We start from the raw sequence: 15883 nt of genomic DNA, 5'->3' as shown, positions 1-15883 counted from the left end.
TTAATCTATAAAAATATTTTAATAATTTTAACATTTTAAAAAAGATAATTAACGTGTACGATGTTTTCGTAAGATCTAATATTTTATACGTGATTCTGTTCTAAATATATATATATATTTTAAATATTTGTAAAGTTTTGTGAGTTTTTATCAAATAGTAATTACATTTAAATAATATTTCTTAAATTAAAATTTTTTTACAAGTATTAATAAAACGAGACATATGAAATGTTTTATTTTATTACACTTGTTATATTATCAAATCAAATCACAGAACATGTAAACTCTAGAATTATACAAGCGGAAAAAATAGAAAACATTGGAAATCTTTCAAAATAAAAACAATAGAGAAATTAGTAACTCAGTTATTTCTTCTTACCTTTTAATTACTTCAGCATTAAACATTGGCGTTAAATCAATTCAGTTCTAACTAGCTAATTATTTCTTCTTATATACTTTCTAAATATTTTATACTTTCCTTATAAGAATTTATTTCACTAAGTTTTCCTCCCTTGACATTCTTCCTCAATGAAAACGAATTTGGCAAATATCCAGTTCGTACGAAATCTGTTGCAAGTTCATTCGGTTAATGGAGAATTATTTATTTATTGAGAAAAGGAAGAAAATTAATCAGTTAAAATTAAATAAACTTTTATATAAGTAATATTAATATATCGATTATAAATTCTCTTGTATCATTAATCAATCAGAATTTAAGTACTGTATGCTCGAAGCGGGTGTTTACACCCGCTTCGAGTGTACTGTACTTAACACCCGCTTCGAGTAAGTCGGACAAATTTCTTCGAAAAATTTGACAGCAATTTTAAAAAAATTTTAACAATAAAAAAATTATAATTAACAAGTAATTTGAATTATAATTTTGTTATAATTATGTCCGAAAGTCTTTGAGATACCGCGCATTATATTACTGTAATCGGTAAGTGACTAAAGACTGTACAGTACATTACTGTATGCTATACTGTCACGAAAGTTTTTGAGCTCCTTTCCTGTAGTAATAAATTCAATAGTCTAACCTACTAAGGCTGTGTAAAACCACTGTACTGAATATCCATCTTCTCGTTTTCCACTTCATCGAAGAAAACGCCTCGCTAACACAAACTTTCGTAAACTCGATGACCTTCAACCCCTATTAGTGCGAGTTAGAGGGAGTTTACTGTTCTACACGTTAAAATTTTTTTTATTAGTGCTGCCAAATATCGGCATTAGATGACGCCACATTACAAGCTATATAAGTATGACGTGTATTAAATAGTACCTCGTATAAACTCTTAATTTTCTTAGAATAAAGCAATTGTAACTATTCTGGTCGATATAGTCTAATAAATGAATACGTTTTTCCTTATTCTTATATATTAGAAAAAGTTAAAATATAGAAAAGAAAGAAAAAAAATTATTAAAAAAAGAAGAAAAAAGGAAAACAAATTCATCCAAGAGTAGAGTGATCAAGAAGAAATTGAGAAATAATGATGTTATAAGTGCAGTTAAAACAAGTGATGAATTGGAAATAACAGTTAATGACAGAGTTAAACCTCAGACTGTTCAAAATAGATCGCACGAGTCTAGTTATCATGATAGATTTACTTGGAAAAAAATTATGGATAAGCAAATAAGACAATAAGAAATGACGTGCGTGGCTAAAAAGTATCTTGAAAGTCCAGTTACGTTTTGGAATCATGTTATTTGCTCTGACGAAAGTAAGTAGTACAACCTGTTTGACCCAATGGTGCTTAAAACGTTTGGAGAAAAACATTTAATCAAATGTGTATTAGATCAACTCCAAAAACATGGAGACGGTTCGGTGATTGTGTTGGGGTGTATAGCAACAAAATAATTGGAAACCTGGTATTTATTGTTGAAACCACGAGAAAAGAAAAGAACTTTAAAGTATTGTGTGAAAATCTTTTTACAATATTTCAGCCATTAAATTAGGATTAGAAAAAACTTTTCTCTTCCAACACGACAACAATCCAGCGTGTACAGCTAAGGTAGTGAAAAAAATATATATATATATTTGAAATCTCAGGATGTTATCACTTTGTATTGGTATGGATCTAAATCTCATTAAACACCGTGGGAATAAATAATAATAAAAAAAATAGCCAAAAGATATCCTAAAAGAAAAGACGAATTGAAACAGATGATAGAATTGGTATGGAATGAAATTGATCCTTAAGTCTGTGAAAAACTTGTTACAAGAATGCCTTGTCATTGAAAAACAATTTTTAAACAAAAAGGAAGCTCTACAAAATACTAAATAGTTTCAATATGACAAAATTATATGTTTGTGTGATAAAGTTTGTCACATTGCCAATAATTTTTTGGCATACTTTACAATAGTATTTTGTTTTGTGATTTTTTTTTTAAATTTGTATTTATTTTAAAATAAAAATAAATAAATATATACAGACATATAATATGGTTTTTAGTGTACAATACATATGTTTTAGAAACTTTCAAGTAGTGGCGTGCCAACAATTTTTTCTTAACTGTATACTGTATATGCGAGTGTGCCCTAGACATGTATACTGTATACAATATATCCAGTTTCCATAAACATTGAAATATATGGTCTAGAAATAGTTTTGGACGTTCGTATAATTATTTTTGTATTGAGTTTACACGTTGACTACCACACCAAAAAATCCATCAACGAGTTGCTTAACTTTCACGTGGTGGCGTCATCTGTTATGATAATACAGTAAAAAATTTATTACTTTTAATTATTATAAAATAGCAAAAAACTTAATTTTGAGGATAGAGATGAGTTTTATAAAAAAAATTGTAAATGCTAATAACGAGTAAAATTGTCATTAAGTCCAACTCTACTAGGAATATGTCAACTCCCCCTTTATCTCCCTACTCTCTCGACCTTTAACCACCAAAATTTAATAGCATCAATCCCCTAATACATAAATCTTGCGGAGGTTTGTGTTAGGAGATTGATGCTATTAAATGATAGTGTATTAGGAAAAATTTCCAAAATTTTCGAGAGAAAGCACAGGAGTTAAGCGTCAAAGAGGGCGAACAAAATCGTGCCTTCTCAACACACACACACACACGCGCGCGCTAACATCCATACATACAGAAACTCTCCCCCCCGAATTTTTTGAATTTCTCGACGTTTCAATGTCCCTTGAGTCCAAAAATGTAAAAATCTTTTACACCGATCGCCATATTTTTTCAGCTATAAAACAGCCGGAAAAGTAAAAACAAACTTTTTGCCTTGCAGCCACGGCTGTTATTCTTTTCATTACACCTAATAATCGAACATGTATAGACTATATGATCAGTTCAATAGGTTCCCAAATTTGGTTCAAATAACACTTTAACCTATTTGAGTAATCATTAGCTGGCGTGGCGCAATATGATTTTGCACTGCATCAGTCATTCTAAATACCAGTCTCAAATTGTGTATTCTTATTACTGCAGATTAGTGCAGAGTGTAATCTTTCAAATTATTTAAATTTAAATTTTCAATTTAGAATATATATCTTTCATTACTATTCAAAATTATAGACACCTCATAGGTATTGCGGTAATGCTTTAGTATGATAATTTTGTTTATACAGTAGACTTTCGTTAATTCGAACTCAGAGGGACGACCTTAAACAGTTCGAGGAGACCATTTTTGAAGGTTACAGAACAAAGGAAAGGAATGATTTTAACAACACATTAACACTATATGGAAGGCAGAATAATGTTTAATCAACGAGATATAAAAAACAAAGGCTCTGTATTGCTCACGACTCACGAGTAGCATGACATGGAAATACTCTCAGGGTGACTGTAAATTGTTGTGTGCTAACTGTTGTGTGATTTGAAATATTTTAAAATTGAATTTTTTAAATTAATTGATTACTTTTAAATTCGATCTTTAAATTTTAAAAATGGGAAGAAAATGTTAATGAAACACGCGCTCTTGATTCAAACAAACATGAGGCGGCATCATCGAGTTCGAATTACCGAGAGTCTACTGAATTTATGAAATTTGTAATATTAAAATATAGCAAAACAAATACCGTAAAGATAAAAAAAAAAGTCGTTTTGTTACGCAGTCGACAGGATTCGAACCTGTGCGGGAAGATCCCAACGGATTTCTAGTCCGTCGCCTTAACCACTCGGCCACGACTGCACTTATGAAGGTTTTCTAAAAACATTTTTACATCATTTAATCTTACAATGGGTACAATAGAGATTAGAGTGTTGGGCAAACAAAATCCGTTTGTCAGATGAATAAATAGGATAAGTGTCAGTCCGAACAGGGCAACGAGAAAGATGATCTGTTACATTGTTTGCAGTTCCTTCATAATGTTATACAGTGAAGTCAAATTCCGATAAATCAATTACAAGAGATGCAAATTTATGATCAATTTTTCATTTTCGTAAGTAGCCTATATAAGCGCAACTGTAAAATTAGCAGCTACGATTTTCCGACGATGGACTGTTTCAGTTGATCGGTCAATTTGTTTCGTCAGCGGGACGAATCGAATTTTCCCGCTTAGTTTAGAAGAAACAGATTCATTCTATTGATATGAAGATTGACAATATGGTTATTTTGTTTGACTTATTTTCCTCCATTGCAGATAGACGTAACCTCCAATGGAGTCGACCGACATGGATGAAGAATGAAGAAAATTTTACCTGTGGTATTTACAAAAAATTATAAAAATAACTTTATTTCAGGACAATAAGCTGATATTTTAATGCTTCTCTAAATAATTTATTGTTTTATTAGTAAAGATGAGATTCTAGTTCATTAAGACTAGCTTAGAGTTAGCCAGAATAAGCCATGGATGAGAAACGATTCAACGATCTTTAGAATTATTTATGAAAAATTGGAGGTTCCAAATTGAACCTAGATCTTCCGGATAGGAACTTTCTTGGATGAACTATGCCAATCTAAGTTAATTTTATTAGGTCGTATGATTAATAAATTAGGAAAAATTAGGCATTCCCACACATAATTTGAATGACACACAATGACTTACCACTTACATTTGTAACTGCTCTCTTTATTTTTATAGCGCAGTTATACAGGAAATTATCGTTTACGTTATAAGATCGAAAGGATTAAAATTGCTTACTGTATTTATCTATACAGTATATATAATAAAGGTTGTAAATTTTTTAATTTGTTTTAGTCGAAATTTTCATATTAATTACATGACACATTGTTGTATGATTCGTAATAATTCGTCAACACTATCAAATACAAATAATTTTCAATCTTTATGTTAAAGGGTCTTTCGATTATCAATAATTAGTTAAATAATTGATAAAAGTCATTATTAATTTCTTTCTATAACTCTTTAATTACTAGTGCATAATTTTAAAATTAATCCATTCTTATTATAAAAGATAATTTGATCGTTTTGAGGCTGTGCTGCTGAAAATGTGCAGACATTCATCTTAATACTCCTCCCTCAATAATTTTGTAAATAAATGTACATTTTTCTTTAAATTATTCGCGTACTGTCGTGATAACAGGAACATTACTGGTTCTTGTTGGACCGATATTCCTGGGAGACTCTACAGGACCACTTCGAATCCTTCGGATTATTGCGTTGAGCAAAGACAAGTTTATACACTTGCCATCTTGGAACTTTGTTTTTGTGAACGGTTATAAACATTTCACTTCTGACAAGAACAAGTGATGTACGAACAGATGTCTTGTACAAATATCCGGAAATGAACAGGTTTGAAACAGATTAATACTTTTTTATTACGGACCAGAAAAAATTGTACATGGTTACAGTTCTATCATGTAACGAATTCATAATTATTTTCCTATTTAATATTAACTTAACAGAGTAACAATTCTACTATTTAGAGTAAAGCAAGTATAGACAATTCCCTTAATGATAAGCATAGATAACCGCTATATACTATGAATAGGCTATAAAATATAGAAAGAAATATTTAGTAGAAACAATATTATTTGTTAAAATCTTTATAGTTTTTTAAGAGATGAGAGATTTACCGGAATTTTTCTAGAAATTTTAATATTTGATATTCAAGAAATATTAAGAAATTTTATATTTCGTAGAAAAATGAAATTGCGAAAAGTTCTAATATTTCTAAATTAAATTCCCATTTAAATAAATTTTTAAATAACGATCAAATGATATTACATAAGAAATACAAAACTTTTATACTTTGAACGTTGTGAAGTATTTAAACTGCTGAAAACAGAAAGACAATCAGAACTCATCTAAAGAATGAAGGCTTTGCTAGTATTCTTCCTGATTTCTATTGGTGGTAAGGACAGTTACTTTAATATTTTAGTTAGTAAGTTACGATAAAAATTTATACATTCTTCATTTTTAGGAATATCCACATTAGTTTCATGTCAAAGAACGTATCGTTCTCCACAAGATTGGGATAATTACCACCCTCACATTTGCCTTGGCAAAGAGATAATTGGAATTTGCAGATACCAATGCGATATGCTTAGAAAACGTATTTGTACACGAGCGGACCCTCCTTGCAGTTGTTATTAGTAGTAAGGCGATAAAAAAAAAACGTTCATGGTTATTGTTATAATAGTTTACGGTTTATAATCGAATTTCAAAGTATTTAATGAGCAATCTTCGTCAAAGTTACTACAATCATAATTTTTGATATTTTATTGTTTTAATTTAATATATTCAAATAATTTAAAAATATTATTCAGTTTCAATGTGTTCCAGACTATTTTAAAGCTAATTTAAAAACAAAAAAAATTAGTTTTAACAAAGTCTTTGCAGTGGAAGATTGTAGTTCCCAGTGATTGGACATGGCGAGAGTAAAGACGTTTTGATCTTTTCACGTATTTTTTCTACTAATTTTTGTTTATTTTTTTTTGTTAAATAAAGATAATTAAGTGTGGATAATGCTTTCCTGTCGTCGCAAAATGAACCGAATATAATTTTACATATTATTTTAAATATTGTAAAATTTTTCTATATCAAAATGTACAGCTTCTAACTTCTAACTTATGAATTTTCAATCATTATAATTTTTTGGTGTAATGGATGCTAATCATTACCAGTACTTTGATGATTAACGAATTAGCCTATTCCTATTTATAGTTTATGATATTTTAAAATGGTATTCGAGAGTTACCTCTTACATTTATAATTGCTCTTTATTTTTATAGCGCAGTTACGCAGGAAATTATCGTTCACGTTATAAGATCGATAGGATTAAAATGACTTACTGTATTTATCTACATATAATAAACTAGCTGTTACCCGCGACTTCGCCCGCGGAGGTTTTGCAAGCAAACCCTATTTATACTGTATTCATTATTTCAACAACCATAGTAATTGTTATATAACACCTATCACTGAGAATGATGCGAATTGCCGAGAATCCCTTCTTAGTGTGCATTCCCATGGCGTACCCTAACTGTGTACCAAATGTGATAATGGTATGTAGGCCTATTTCCTGCTTTGCACAGACTACACTAAATTTTTGCGAGTTTTAAACAAAATAAAAGGCTTTAAATTTAAAAAAAGCATGTAATTTATAAATATTTGTGAACATATTTAATATGCCAATAACAACAACCTTTAATAAAAAAAATTATTACAAAATATACATAAGATTAATTGGAATAATCGTATTTATTCTAAGATAAATACAATTATTAAAGCTAAGCTAAAATAAAGCTAAGATAAAATTAAATTTAGGTTAACAATGTTAAAGTTATTGCATCAATGTTTATGTTTTTAATGCTGTAAATCTTTAAGTTGATAGATAAGAAATAATTGATCGATATTAAGGGGTTAAAAATGGACCTAAAATTACAAGAATTTTTAGAATTTTTTGTACTTTTAAATTGAAATCTATTCATATTATTTTATCTTTCCGCTTCTATTACATTTTTTTTCAAATATCAATATGTAATCGGTCCAAATACCGTTATTCTCTAGGAATTATCACATCCACAGACTCCAAAAGTACTATGGAGTATACGCCCTTGAAAAATGCTCTAATCTTACTCGGCTCTGACAATAAAATGGAAAATGTCTATAAAAATAAATCTAAAAAACTAAATTTTTATTTATAGGTACCTACTTAGTAGAATTTAGAATATATTTAGTAAAAAAAAATGTTTATTCGAAAATATTTGCCAAAATACACAATAATACAATACAAAAATGACACCAGACACTCGTTAGTAGAGATAGTAAAGACCCAAGGCTAAGGCAAACCGTAAACGCAAACAAAAAGAAAAAACAACTACCTAGGTACTTATAGATTTACTTTCCGCGCTTTCCTCATTGCGAAGTCTTTGATGACATTGTCATACGACAGAAGCCATGCTGTGTCGCGTTCAATCGACAAAATTGCTAGCCCAGACAATCTTTCTTCGTCCATCGTCGAGAGCAGGTACGTCTTTATCAATTTGAGCTTACTAAATGACCTCTCGCAGGAAGCTACAGTCACTGGCTTTATAGCGACTACTAAGTTGGGAAACATTCCTTTCAAATCCAGTTCTATTATAGCTTTAAGAAGACCCAGACTTGATTGACATTCACATTTATCAAATAATGCGGTCGCTTCAACTTGACTCTTCAAAGTTTCTAATTCGGCCCAAAATTCTGTGGCATTTATATCTGTAGAATATTTGATACTTGAGTCAGCAGCATGTTTTTTAGTTCTTCAACTGAATATGTAGTTATGCCTTGTACCGTCAAAAAATTAAAACAGTGGTGAATGTTGTGTAGTTTTTCGAATGGCCATTTGAATTCAGAAATTATTCTATCTATTGCTTCATTTATCTGAATTTTGAAACTTTGTTGTTGGGTAATATCATAACCAGCGTCTAATCTTTCGTTTAAATCGTGTCTTTTTATTCGCTTTCGACGCTTTTCATTGTCTTCAATGCCACATTCTTCACATACTTTTTTTGCCTTTTCGAAAACATTGACCACAGTCTGGTAAATATTTTGAATCTGCCTTGTTAATCCCTTGATTAATTCAGAGGTAATCTTGATTAATTTCCCTTTTGTCGATAGTAAGCTGTAGAGCTACTGTAGAGGTACATTCACTCCGTCAACAGATTCTAAAACTTGATCCCAAATTTACAGATTACATACGAATTTGTAGTTTATTAGGTCCATTATGCTTTTAGCTATAGCGATTGTTTCCACATTATAATCGTTGGTAGTTAGAACCTTTAGCACACACCAGATTTGGGGAATTTGCATGTTTAAAGCTTTGATGGCATGTTTAGCTTTAGAGGCCCATCTAGTATCGGCGTATTTTTTCAAAGAAATATTTAAATCTTTCATTAAAGTTTCCCGTCTGACCGTAGAACTCGAAAAAAAAGCAGAAATATTTTCTGAATTACTCCAAAAAAAGTGATTATATCGGGCCTGTCACACTAGCAGCGTGTACGACAGATAAATTCAAAGAATGCGCTGCACACGGCACGTAATCAGCATTATCATTAATTGCTGTTCAAGCATTTTCCACTTAATAAAATTTTCTCTATGAAATGTAGAGTTTTTGTGCTCAGGGATACGTGGATTTAAATGACGCCAATCATTATATCCTTTTTGCGCATAAGCGAGTGCTGGCCTTATCTGGTGAGTGAAGGAAGAACCGAAAAGTATACATGGGAAACAAAATATTGTGTCTCTTTTTATCGTCTACGTATCATCTCGCCATTGCTCATCTTTTTTGTAAACCAATGCATATCAAATTTTCGTCCTGAGTCTTCAGTTGAAGAAATGTTTTTACTACCTTTTCCTTGATCAGGCCCTTTCTCGACAAGGAAACAACGAATGGGGTCAGTTAAGGGTAACCATGAAACAGGATCATTTGTGTCTAATTGGGTCTTATTAATTGCAGCTGTTTCTACAATTCGAATTTCAGAACTTTGAATAACTGTGGACAAGGTCAAGTCTTGCTGGATTGGGCTGACTGGGCTGTCTTTATTATTATTATTATTTCTTTAAATTGTTTCCAGACCCAGACATATCAAAGGGTGTCAAAACGTCATTAGGTACATCATCTTCCTGTCCACTTTCTTAACGAATTTCTCAATTTTTTGGCTTCAATCTCCCTCACGCGCTTTTTTTTTCGAAATTCAGATCCGGATGGACGTTTTTGTGACACGGTGTTTGTTATGACACGCGTGCTTGGCTTACGATAGCCGGCAGGTAATATTTCTGAAAGAAGAATTGCGAATCAGGTCTAGTCTAATATACCTATAGACCTATATAGGTTACGTACTTGTGTACCGAACATGAGAATAGAAATGATCACCATAAAAATGCCATCTAAAAAATATACTTAGGAAAGTACCTAATCCAACGTCTAAAGTATTAACTAATAACATTTACAAGATATTATTATTTATTAATATCAAATAATAAAACTTTCCAGTACAACTTATAAATACAATTTTTCAACTTACCCAAACGAGTTCATCAACAAACATTAAATCAACAAAAAGCTTATTCACTCTCACACACGATTTTACTTTTAATTAAATTTTAAATATATAAAGACCATAAAATAACGACGAGACAATAACCTCCGAGTACCCCCGATGTTAATGTAAGGCCGGGACCACACACCCATCCGGACGGAAACCGGCTGTCGAACTAAAGTCAATATATCGGTGACTATTACGTAAATAGGACTGATGTGACCAAGGAACGGGGTGCGAGGCGATATAATTGTCGCATTCCAAACCTAATTGACAGATCCGCGATCGTCAATCGTGAGAACGAGTGACGGATAGTCCGCCGGGTAACTTTGGACGGTCTCCTTAAAGAGAGTTCAAAGCGAGACCTGCTGATACTCCTGTAGAGGTGGGCGGCGGCTGGGACATCTGCGTCTTCTCCGGGACAGAAAAATAGACATTAGGTAAGATTTACGGGTCCATCATCCGGGAAAGGGCTTGACCCGACTCCGGAGGGAAACGGCCCGGACGGGGATATTCGGCAACCCCGCGGCCCGAATCGCGTCGTTGGCAACGGACCAGGGACGAACAGAATCGCAGGGGACCAACATTCGGACCAACCAAAATCTCGGGATTTCGGAAAGAAAAAGGTTATAACAGCCCGAAATCCCAAGGACACGAGGAGGTTGGGAGCAAATAGTCCGGTCGACTAAGCTCGGGACTATAGGAGCAAAAGGCTAACGAACGAAGTACGGCAGAAGAGTTTAGGGACCGAACTTCTCATCGTAGAATTTTCCACGATCCAAATTAAGGAATCGACTTCCACCGGAACATCGTGAACGCCGTGGTTCTTGTGCTACGTGGCCCACTTCCTTCTCCAACCGCCGAAAAGGAGAACCCTCTCCGACCTACGCAGGAGAACCTTTTCCGTTGCGTGACTCACGTGCCTCCGGGAAGGACACTCCATCGTTTGGTACGATATCTTTTCGAAGGACAGACCAGTGTTTCTATTGTAAGCATGTTTTTAGTTCAATAAACGCGTTAAATTTGTAAATACGGTCTCTGTGTGAGTCTCTTTGCGTCCTGCGAACCACTACCCTCATACGGAAAAAGGCTTTCTCGCGTCATCCTGACGACATTCGCGGGAAAAACGGGTGTGTTCACCTTTAACTGAAAGGTCAACACACACTTCCCAACGCTGGTGACAACAACTCCTCGTACCCACATTAACAATACGACAATGATCAAAATGAACGTTGCTGACAGCGTGAACTATATGTAAATCTCAGCTAGTTTGACAGATTTGTTTAGAAGTAGCGACCTTCTTCAAATTAATTTAGATTCTTCTCTCAAGGTATACTTTTGTGTGTGTGTAATATTGCGAGACTTACGAGTGTTGTAGTTTCAAGATCGCTCGACAAATGTCATATAGTATAGTAGGGCGTGTCTACACCCGTATACGCGATATAAAATATTGTATGTGTTCTATTAACTACGGGTCGGCCAACTTGCGCCTGTACTAGATAATTATGTTTTTCTTTGGATTGGAAGCAACTTGTCTTTCTTTTATCAAACACAAGAACCAATTTTTGGGGCATGCATGGCATGCATGACCCAAAACTTGGTCCAGGTCATTTCTGCGCCTCCCCAGGGTCTGCGCCCTGTGCCTGGACACCGCTGGCACCTCCCTAGTTACGGCACTTGATATAAGTTACTCATGGTTAGTAAATTTTATTCATGGTTAATTAAAATACATTGCCAGATAGTGCTGCAAGATTTCGTCTATACAAAATTTTCCATACAAAAGTTTAAGTTTATTAAGTTAATTCAATATAGAGAACTTTTATAGTTTCAACTCTTATAATCCAAGATTATTGAACGTTATTAAAGTAGATTATATTTAAAATAAACAAATAAATAAAAGTAAATAATATCCAATTCTTTCGTCACAATATAATTTTAGTTATATATTTCTGTAAGGGTAACCATGAAACAGGATCATTTGTGTCTAATTGGGTCTTATTAATTGCAGCTGTTTCTACAATTCGAATTTCAGAACTTTGAATAACTGTGGACAAGGTCAAGTCTTGCTGGATTGGGCTGACTGGGCTGTCTTTATTATTATTATTATTTCTTTAAATTGTTTCCAGACCCAGACATATCAAAGGGTGTCAAAACGTCATTAGGTACATCATCTTCCTGTCCACTTTCTTAACGAATTTCTCAATTTTTTGGCTTCAATCTCCCTCACGCGCTTTTTTTTTCGAAATTCAGATCCGGATGGACGTTTTTGTGACACGGTGTTTGTTATGACACGCGTGCTTGGCTTACGATAGCCGGCAGGTAATATTTCTGAAAGAAGAATCGCGAATCAGGTCTAGTCTAATATACCTATAGACCTATATAGGTTACGTACTTGTGTACCGAACATGAGAATAGAAATGGTCACCATAAAAATGCCATCTAAAAAATATACTTAGGAAAGTACCTAATCCAACGTCTAAAGTATTAACTAATAACATTTACAAGATATTATTATTTATTAATATCAAATAATAAAACTTTCCAGTACAACTTATAAATACAATTTTTCAACTTACCCAAACGAGTTCATCAACAAACATTAAATCAACAAAAAGCTTATTCACTCTCACACACGATTTTACTTTTAATTAAATTTTAAATATATAAAGACCATAAAATAACGACGAGACAATAACCTCCGAGTACCCCCGATGTTAATGTAAGGCCGGGACCACACACCCATCCGGACGGAAACCGGCTGTCGAACTAAAGTCAATATATCGGTGACTATTACGTAAATAGGACTGATGTGACCAAGGAACGGGGTGCGAGGCGATATAATTGTCGCATTCCAAACCTAATTGACAGATCCGCGATCGTCAATCGTGAGAACGAGTGACGGATAGTCCGCCGGGTAACTTTGGACGGTCTCCTTAAAGAGAGTTCAAAGCGAGACCTGCTGATACTCCTGTAGAGGTGGGCGGCGGCTGGGACATCTGCGTCTTCTCCGGGACAGAAAAATAGACATTAGGTAAGATTTACGGGTCCATCATCCGGGAAAGGGCTTGACCCGACTCCGGAGGGAAACGGCCCGGACGGGGATATTCGGCAACCCCGCGGCCCGAATTGCGTCCTTGGCAACGGACCAGGGACGAATAGAATCGCAGGGGACCAACATTCGGACCAACCAAAATCTCGGGATTTCGGAAAGAAAAAGGTTATAACAGCCCGAAATCCCAAGGACACGAGGAGGTTGGGAGCAAATAGTCCGGTCGACTAAGCTCGGGACTATAGGAGCAAAAGGCTAACGAACGAAGTACGGCAGAAGAGTTTAGGGACCGAACTTCTCATCGTAGAATTTTCCACGATCCAAATTAAGGAATCGACTTCCACCGGAACATCGTGAACGCCGTGGTTCTTGTGCTACGTGGCCCACTTCCTTCTCCAACCGCCGAAAAGGAGAACCCTCTCCGACCTACGCAGGAGAACCTTTTCCGTTGCGTGACTCACGTGCCTCCGGGAAGGACACTCCATCGTTTGGTACGATATCTTTTCGAAGGACAGACCAGTGTTTCTATTGTAAGCATGTTTTTAGTTCAATAAACGCGTTAAATTTGTAAATACGGTCTCTGTGTGAGTCTCTTTGCGTCCTGCGAACCACTACCCTCATNTAAAAATTGTAAAATATAATATTAATAATAAAAGAATATTTAATTGGCTAAATATACTATAATATAAATGACGAAAATAAGCTATTGACGTATTTTAAATAAAAAAGAAATCGACCAATGATATGACAAGCATCGGTGTCGGTCTCATGGCAACGAATAAGGGGCGGAGCTGTAATGGAATTCAAAATAAGGAGACATTTGATGATTTTTGAAGACATTTCGTTGAAGGGAAGATGTCTTTCATGTTTTACGGGATGTATGCCTCCATTCTCATCTTTTTAGCCTTTAGAACAGTTTTGTGTGATCCAGCAACATGGACACCAGGTATTATATTTTCCTTTTTTTTTTACTCAACAATAATTTTATTTAATTTAAAAACAGAAGCATAATATATTTAAATTATTAAAAATAAATTCAAAACTTTTTTTTATAGTTTAATAATTAATTAAAATTCTGAAAGTATACGCCATCTCGTGGTTAACATACAAATTATTTTCTAGTTTTACTAAATAAGTAATATAATCTAAATACTTACGTATTAATAGACTAATAATAATAATAAATTTAATTAGGTATTTTTAGTATATTTATAATTGTATAAATATTTTCTGAATGGACGTAAACTTTTCTGTATTTATAATAGAAATTATACTTTTAACATAATGTAAAATCAATAAGTAAAATGTGCTAGCGTGGTATTCATACGGAAATTTTACGATTGAATAAAGTATTCATGTAATAAATTGTCCGTTAAATTTGCGTGATTTCATGATAAAGTTACACTGTGAATAATTAAATATAAAATAACCGCTAATTGCTTGATTTAGAAAGATGTAAGTTATTCAACCAATTAAATATGTAAGCTAAATTACCAAATAGGAAAATAAAAATAAAAAGTAGATTAATTTCTGTATTTTCTAAAAATAAAAATTAATTATGCACATTTTTCAGAAGGTTTCTTTAGAATTCAACCTTGGGAAGATAATAAATTTAGCGTTACTAAAGACCAGATAAATATTTTATGCGCACTTTTCGGTGACAAAATCGAAGAATGTCGCCAAAGTAAGTATTTATAAAATATTATTTATAGTCTATAAATAATTAATAAAATAATAATTTAAAAAAATGCTTATATATAGATTCGAAAATATATCCTGAAGATATATTGGATATTGATGAATTAGGTAAAAGGGAGAAGATGCGAGGAGTTAATTTACCAATTATTCCTTGCGAAGGAAGCAGTNTACAAAATACATGTGTATTAAGTCAATAAAATTGCTTTGTCATCGTTAACCATTGGATGTTGGAATTGCTGGATGAAATACTTAAACTTAATGGTTTAGAATTAGAGAATAACTACAATACGTATATATGTATTGAAAAACCCTATATATGTGTGTGTATATGTATAAATGTTTAATTTTCAAAATTATATCCTCTGTAATATATAAATATGTTGCAGGATTTATACAAAATGCTGGATCTTTATAGAGAAAACGGAGACTTCTCTATCAGAGTAGAATTTTTATAATAAGATTGAAAAATTTCGCCCTTATCACAATTCGTTTTGTATTAACAAAATGTCATACAAATTGATAAGCCTCTTAATTAATTTAAGGTTAAGTAATTTAAACAATGCACGCTTATCCTAAAGATTATACAACATGAAAATAGGTAAATACAACAGCATTTTTAGAAAATGCACGATAAATCATTGGAAATGAGACGTTTTGTAAATAGAATGTCAAATGTTAGTAAAACAAAT

At 33.0% G+C, this 15883-nt stretch overlaps 2 protein-coding genes and 1 non-coding gene across 4 annotated transcripts in view; 1 reads left to right on the top strand and 2 right to left on the bottom strand.

Moving 5' to 3' along the window:
- Positions 1 to 512, bottom strand: part of LOC111621406 (limb region 1 protein homolog) — a 42990-nt gene extending 42478 nt beyond the window's left edge. The window contains exon 1 of one of the 2 annotated variants that reach the window (XM_023363523.1): positions 380 to 512. The gene's annotated coding sequence lies outside the window, so the exon portion shown is untranslated. The remainder of the gene's footprint in view (positions 1 to 379) is intronic. The other variant, XM_023363524.1, reaches the window with a different exon arrangement.
- Positions 513 to 4071: 3559 nt separating this feature from the next.
- On the bottom strand, positions 4072 to 4153 carry Trnas-aga. The gene has a single exon. It is a non-coding gene; the product is annotated as a tRNA-Ser (tRNA).
- A 495-nt stretch (positions 4154 to 4648) lies between these two features.
- Positions 4649 to 15391, top strand: LOC111621399. The gene is made up of 4 exons (XM_023363507.1): positions 4649 to 4667; positions 14226 to 14442; positions 15070 to 15180; positions 15258 to 15391. Exons 2-4 carry the CDS (start codon positions 14352 to 14354, stop codon positions 15389 to 15391), a joined length of 336 nt encoding a protein of 111 aa, XP_023219275.1. The 5' UTR covers positions 4649 to 4667; positions 14226 to 14351.
- The last annotated feature ends 492 nt before the right edge of the window (positions 15392 to 15883 follow it).

The sequence above is a fragment of the Centruroides sculpturatus genome, unplaced genomic scaffold, assembly GCF_000671375.1.
Source record: "Centruroides sculpturatus isolate CEXI.00-Female unplaced genomic scaffold, Cexi_2.0 scaffold329, whole genome shotgun sequence".
NCBI lineage: Eukaryota > Metazoa > Arthropoda > Arachnida > Scorpiones > Buthidae > Centruroides > Centruroides sculpturatus.
This window is presented reverse-complemented; position numbering and strand designations above follow the sequence as displayed.